General features: G+C 32.7%; 1 protein-coding gene across 3 annotated transcripts; it reads right to left on the bottom strand.

The window, feature by feature from the left end:
- Positions 1 to 4,180: 4,180 nt before the first annotated feature.
- Positions 4,181 to 6,712, bottom strand: LOC101216589. Of its 3 annotated transcripts, none has more exons than XM_031881812.1 (7): positions 6,501 to 6,712; positions 5,838 to 5,989; positions 5,487 to 5,596; positions 5,289 to 5,374; positions 4,973 to 5,077; positions 4,639 to 4,813; positions 4,181 to 4,516 (listed from the first exon to the last, which is right to left on the bottom strand). In XM_031881812.1, exons 1-6 carry the CDS (start codon positions 6,608 to 6,610, stop codon positions 4,681 to 4,683), a joined length of 696 nt encoding a protein of 231 aa, XP_031737672.1. In that variant the 5' UTR covers positions 6,611 to 6,712; the 3' UTR covers positions 4,181 to 4,516; positions 4,639 to 4,680. The 3 variants fall into 3 exon arrangements, with proteins under 3 accessions (XP_031737672.1, XP_011652444.1, XP_031737671.1); XM_011654142.2 differs by having other exon boundaries at positions 4,181 to 4,488; XM_031881811.1 differs by having other exon boundaries at positions 4,181 to 4,813.
- Positions 6,713 to 6,955: the final 243 nt, after the last annotated feature.

Here is a 6,955-nt window from a genome sequence, read left to right as displayed (position 1 = left end):
TGAAATGAACCTATAATTGTGTGTTTATAAGAGGCTTCTTTGGAATATTGTTTGACATTTCTGATTTGTTTTGTGCAAGTTTTTGTGATAGGTTTGACTATCATTCATGTTATGAAATTGACAAATAAAGAAAAAACATGTAAAACAATAAAGATTTATTTATGGATGGTTAGCAATTTGTTAAATACATTTGTAAAGTAAAGAAAAAACAATTTTATTAGAATAATAGTACATAATACATAATAGCTAGAGGTATCTCTATGGTTAAAACAGTGGACTTCCTCTAAACTCTAAAATAAAAAATGTAAATAATGTTAAAGTAACAACGCACGTAAATAATTTTAGATCGTTCCAACCGTCATATAAGATATTCAAAACATTCAACACTTTCACATAATTGTATCCTCAATATTTTTTTCCTCGACTAAAATTACACATTCCATACTTTATGTAAACATGGACAAAATCCAAAAAGGAGAAAATAAGAAAGTTGTGAATGGGAGAGACAAACATAGGTTTGATCACAATTTAAGTTGCAATATATACACATAAAATTTCCAATTTTGAAGATGTGAGTGAGGGTAAAATAAAAAGGAAAGTAAAAGAAAAACAGGCATTTTGTTTAAAGAAATGAAAAGAAACATAAGAAAAAGAATTTTAACTGGAAAAAGTAGTTGAAGAGAGGGATGGCTGGCGAGTCGGGCTTTTAGAAGCAATCACTTTTCATTCAAATCCTTTATATATTTATTATTTATATGCTGACTCAAATTGCAAACTTCTTTGGTGGAAAGTGGTTTGACATATATGTAAAATTTAGATTAAAAATGTTAGCTTTCAACCTCAAAAAAAGAATTTATCTACAATATATATAAAAATATAAATACATAAATTAATTAATATAAACCTTGTCAAAATGTCACTTACTAGTAAGTCATGCAGCCAAAAGATAGAAAACAGTACAGATGGAGTTGCACTAAAAGGTACATCATTTATTTTCTATAAAACACACCAAAATTCTTTATTTGGTTCTTCCAACACAGAGTCCACTTTTTATGAAGAAACTCTTTCTTTCTTTCTTTCTTTCTTTCTTTCTTTCTTCTCTAATACATACATCACCAACAACTCCCTTTCCCTCTTTTTTCTTTTATTTTTAAAATTACAATCAATCAATAGATAACAAATTAAGAAGAATAAGACACTTTTCAGCATATAGAGTATATGAAAAAGTATGAAGTGTGTATATGAATAGTGTATGTATAAAAATGGAAAGTAATTTTGGGGAAGGAGGGTAATGGGTATGATGATGTCAAGGCATGCGAAATTGAATATGTAAGGCATTGCCTTTTAACCTCTTCTCTTGATCTTCTTATTTATGCCTTTTCAGAGGCTCCCCATCATTTTGGGCGGTGCCATTACCCCTTTATTTATCTTCCCACCATTATTATTATTCTCCTTCTCCTCCATTTTTTTCATTTTCTCCTTTTTAATATTCTCTATTTTAACTCCAATCATTTTATACTACCTTCATAATTCTTCTATTGTGTGTTTTTTTTTAATTGCCAGTCCATCATTTGAATATCTCTATATTTTTTTAAAATTAATAACCACCACTCAAAATATCTTTCAATTACTTCAGTTTAAACAAACTTGTATGAACGAACATATACTGTTTTTTTATATACTTTTCAAAAGATAGTATTAAAAATATAAAGAGAAAAAGACTTGGATGACATACTATGACACTTAGTCGATCCCAAAACTAATTGATAATTAGATGAGTAACTCAAGTATGACTAATGAACTCTTTCCATCCTAACGATGTGAGATTTATCTTCAACGAGTCTTTGGTTTTACAGTTATTTTGTTGGACTTGTTTTTTAATTTGTTTGTTTATTGAATACCTTATTTGAGTTTCATTCGCTCTAATATAATATTAAATGGAATGGAGTACTTAAAGATTGTGAGATATTCCCAACTTTTAAATGTGAGATTCTCAACCACTACGTTATAAAAGAAAATGACAAATTCAACTATGTTATGAAATAAAATAGCAAATTGCAAAATTTACCTCTAAAGTATAGTAATAGTTACAACTAAACCCTAAAGCTTCTTAAATGTATAGTTATAGTTGAAATTGCCCTCAAACCTATATAATGATAGAAATTGTAACAATTATTTATAATTTAAGAGTTCAGTTTTTATTACGTGGGAGTTTAATTTTTTCGACTAGTATAACTCAACTTTGACAATTTATATCAATAGTGTAATGGTAACTACCACCCTAGTTCAAGTGTAAGTTTTGGTATTTGTTGATGGTGTTCTTTATCAACCATTACCAACGGTAGCAATGTGAGTTCTTGATTAGATCCATAACATATGTTATTATAAAAACACATAAACAATCGTGTATTTGTTACATGCATTGGATTGGATGAAATGTTTGAGCACAATAAAAAGGTATAAAAATAATAATATGTAGTTTTGTCTTTTTAGTTAAAAATGTGTGAGAGCCCATTCGGCAAATTGTGAAATTGGTCATTTCCAAGGAATCCGTACTTGGCAGAGAAAGCCCATAACATCCATGCATGCTTCCCAATTTCAAGCCTTTTTCTTCATCAATCCGCCGCCCCATTTCATTCAATCATCAAATCTATTCCCCTTTTTTTTTAACTAATAACTCTCTCCTCATCAAATCTATTGGCTCTCTCAACTCAACTTTCTGACTTGTTCTTCAAGATAATACGACAACCGATAACTCAAAAAACATTTAAATATTATAACATAGCATGTTATGCAGCCGCTTAGCTAGCTGTTACATAGCACCACAACACAACTCATTTGCCTTCTCTCTTTTTGCTGCCGCCGCTCTCTCTGCTTTTGCCATTTGTCCCAACGTATCAAACCATTCGAACTTCCTTCTTATATCCATTTGTTATTAATTTTAACTTAGATTGTTAAATACTAATGAATGGGATGGTTTGAATGAATGAGATGCATGTTTGTTGTGGATTCAGTCAAATCCATGTACATATTATTTTCTGCAAACATATCATTGGAGCTATTCAAAGGCCATCCAAATGATTGACAATGATTAGTAAGTGGTTGCTCATTAGATTTGGGTTCGTTTGAGGTTTATTTAAACTTCATGATTAGAGATTCAAATAAAATACCTGCCTGCCAGCCAGCCACTATTGATCAAAATTGAAATACAAGTTCAGTTGAACATCGCATTCAAATTCACCAACTATAGGATTTCCATAACCGACCTTACAATATCTTTCTTTGAATAAGACTTTATTTTTTTAACACTCTTTCAATCATTTAAGCTAATTCTAATGAAAGAGGTTTTGATTTGGCAAGTTTTGTTTGTAGGTTCTAAACAAGAAAAAAAAAAATTGACTCTTAAGAACGTGCAAGAGTACTGTTCTGACATAAAGATGATGGTTTTATCAGAATCATTTCTGAAATTGAAATTTAATCATATCTTCACTGCATATCTTTTGAAGATCTTCAAAATCCTTTATTAGACATGAAGAAACAGAGAAATGTCAGAAGAGAACAGAGGGGTCAAAATTCTGAAAGTTAAAAACCGAACACAGATTCCAAGTTAACAGACAGTCAAATGTAACATTAAACGATGTAGAGAAGAAAAGACAATATGTTTTTTTTATATACATATGGATGTAATTTTCAACTGTAGTTTGATTGGATTGAACGGTTTTGTACTTCCTAGTTTATAGTTCATACCATGTTATGAATCCGCCTTTCTCGCCCAATGAAAATATATATAAATATATATAAACTGTCATATTGCTGTATTTGGATTTATCTGATTAAACAAAATCCATGAATCACTTGTTCACATGGGAGTTGGATCGAGTGAACCCGGTTCAACTGTATACAAAAACCGATTCATATCATTCTGCAGGGGGGGTTGATTTTGACAGAGCAACCCATACCTTATAATGATGAACAAAATGATGTATTATTTGCAGCTTCTATAAAAAAAAAGAAATTTAAGAACCCATAATGGAGATGAGAGATACAGTGGCAATCATGAGTCAACGGTGCAAATGGAATGTACTTGCAAACCCAAAATCATATCCTCATTATAATGATTGATAAACTAACGGTTTGGTGGTGTTGTGTTTGTTTGTGTGTGCGTGATTTTTGAAAGAAATTAAGAAATGTGATGTTCTAGATCTTATACGATATTCAGTAAAGTCTAGGCCGTTGACATCTGTTATTAAACTTCCTACCAAACGCAATATTGGACACAAGATTTGGGCTCTAAAATATCGTTCTCTCACCAAGATCCATTGGGCTTAAGCCCATAATACATTGATTTGAGCTATAACTTCATAATGTTACAAAAATGAGGAGCTGCATTTGTCCACACCCTAATATATAAAAGTTGTCATTATCTTAGTGGACGTGGTCTTTCCAACAGCAAGGTGCATCTCCCAATTCTTTCTTACTAAAGGATCTCTGCTTTTGAAGTTTGAATCATCATCACCTTAGATATACAATCAAATTCAAATATACTTTCCAGCTAAATTTGTGGCTAATGTAGATTTTAGGCATTAATTGAGAGAGTAAGAGTTTAGCCATCCTACTGAGGAGTATAGCAAAAGTTACCTGATACAAAAATGATCTATGTTATACGGCAACTAGTAGTCTTCAAGATATTCTGGTAGGTTTTTGCTTTTTGGTTTTCGGCTGATGGTCGTTGTTCAAGATAACTGCATTTACATCAGTGCCAACACTATCTTGCAACGTTACCCCACCCTCGTTTTCTCTCATCTTCCTTTTACTGTTACAAAAATAAGAAGAGAAAGAAATTAGAATAAGACATTTGGGGTTTATAGCTCAAAATAAGACATTTAAGACATTTGGGGTTTATAGCTCAAAATAAGACATTTAAGACATTTGGGGTTTATAGCTCAAAACTTCTTAGAATTTAGTTTCTCACCTCATAGTTACTGAACCCTCAACCGAATTCTTCTCCAACCAATGGATGCTCCCCGTGTGAGATGGAACTAGAGATCCAGAGATATGTAATATTTCCTCATCAAAACTGCAAGGTTGAATAAGTCACGTGTTACATAATCAACGTATTGACATTACCGAAGAAGATCAAGAATAGGGAAATATTAATAGTCTATGGTGAGCTGTCCATCAGCTATGAGCATGGTACTCCAGCTCTTCAATTATTTGGACAAAAACTTCAAGATTAACTTTCAACTTAAATGTTACGGAATAAGCATAATCAAAGAGAAAAATCTAACCTCTTCACCAATAATCGTATCATTGTCCCAACCTTTATTATATGATGCTTGTGAGCTCTGCTGACAAACATTTCTTCTCCATGTTTCTAAGTAAAAATCAATGCACAAAACAATCAAGAAAAGATAATGAAAACTTCCTTCTTATCTGTGTATCAATGGGAAAGGTATGAATTCACAAGTACAATGCACAAGACATACTGTTCTATGCTTGAATTCGTCGCGTATGTCTTCATATGTTATTACAGCAGAAGCAAAACCCAAGACAATAACATGGATTGATTCTTGCCTAAGCTTCACCACCTTTCCCTCTGAAGTGATAACAAAACTATCAACAAAGCATGGACAAGAGGAATAAAACATCTGGCCTCCTATTAGTCAATTTAATATGTCTACCATCATAATGCAATGAAGTACCCTAAGAATGTTAAAATGCAAGGTTGATAATTAACAACTTGATTCTAGATGTGTTGTTTTCAAAGGGGAAACAATGGAGAGACCAGATCACAAATGAAACTCCTTCACATACAATGAGAATCATGGAAAACCAACCTAAAAGCATGTTTGGTTTTGGAGAAAAAAGTAATAGCTTTGCCTTTATTGTCACGCCAAAATAAGGATGCACTCCAGATAGAATCTTTGCATTTTTATCAATAATTTTGGCCTCGTAAGCAAGTAGCACGCCTTCAAATTTTTCATCAAATCTACAGGATGAACACAACATTAAAAAAATGCAGTTAGCGACCACAGCAATGAACTTGAATGTTGATTAAATGAAGCAAAAGAAGGGTGACAATCACTAGAAGTTTAAACTTCAAGCCTTTGAGTTCAAAGAGAGTGAAAAAATATTAATATTTCGTAACGAATTAATTTTTCCCCAAAAATCAAGAACAAAAACTTACATTCTGAGTTCATAAACAGCACAATCCAAATGTTTATTTCGTCCATTCAAAATAGCAAGCCAGGAAAAAAAATCTACTTGATAGAAACGCAGAAAGAAACAACAATCGTCTATTTCTAAGCTAAAATTGAAGGCTAAATTCAATGTTAAAAACGCGGCTTGACTTCAAATTCGTGCTAGTCCAACTCTGCCATTAACAAATAGTATCCCCAATCAAGACATTCAACAAACCAAGGCGTCAATAACTGGAAAACTTGTAATTACAAGAGACTAGACACTGTAATTGTTGAAAGCCTAAAAGAAGTTTGACTTACTTTAGAAGCATAGCGCCGAGCTCTCGAAGCACCGCTTGCGAAATCTTCTTACTTTTCGATGGGTGAACGTAAACAACCATATTAGCATCGGAAACCTTAAGCCCCTCCATTGAAACAGAGGCGACGGGAACAAGGAGGAGAGGAATCGCCGGAGAAGAAAAAGCGCTCGAAGAAGTTAAAATCTGCGAAGCACGTGCGTTGCAGATGCTCGGTTGAAACAAAATACGTAAACGAAACAATTCACAAATGAACTGAGTGAGCCCTAATCAACAATTGGGCCTCAGTAATAATGGACGGATCACAGGCCCAACTTTTACTTTTTTCCACAAAAGCCCCGGATTCAAAGGCTCACTTTCAGGCCCATACAGAGAAGAGAATTTCTTAAAGGGGTTTGTACATAAATAAACTCACAAGGGCTGACTAGTAAAATAGCAATAGCAAGTTTATGGATTTAC

The sequence above is a fragment of the Cucumis sativus genome, chromosome 3 (assembly GCF_000004075.3).
Source record: "Cucumis sativus cultivar 9930 chromosome 3, Cucumber_9930_V3, whole genome shotgun sequence".
NCBI lineage: Eukaryota > Viridiplantae > Streptophyta > Magnoliopsida > Cucurbitales > Cucurbitaceae > Cucumis > Cucumis sativus.
The sequence above is the reverse complement of the archived record's forward strand: the minus strand, read 5'-3'. Positions and strand labels throughout refer to the sequence as shown.

Excerpts from the sequence above, each read along its gene's own strand:
- LOC101216589 (XM_031881811.1), bottom strand. The coding sequence starts at position 6,610 with ATGGAGGGGCTTAAGGTTTCCGATGCTAATATGGTTGTTTACGTTCAC. Across the intron at positions 5,375-5,486 it reads ACGAATTCAAGCATAGAACA|AAACATGGAGAAGAAATGTT; the intron begins GTATGTCTTGTG and ends ATTTTTACTTAG. Across the intron at positions 5,078-5,288 it reads ATACGATTATTGGTGAAGAG|TTTTGATGAGGAAATATTAC; the intron begins GTTAGATTTTTC and ends TCAACCTTGCAG.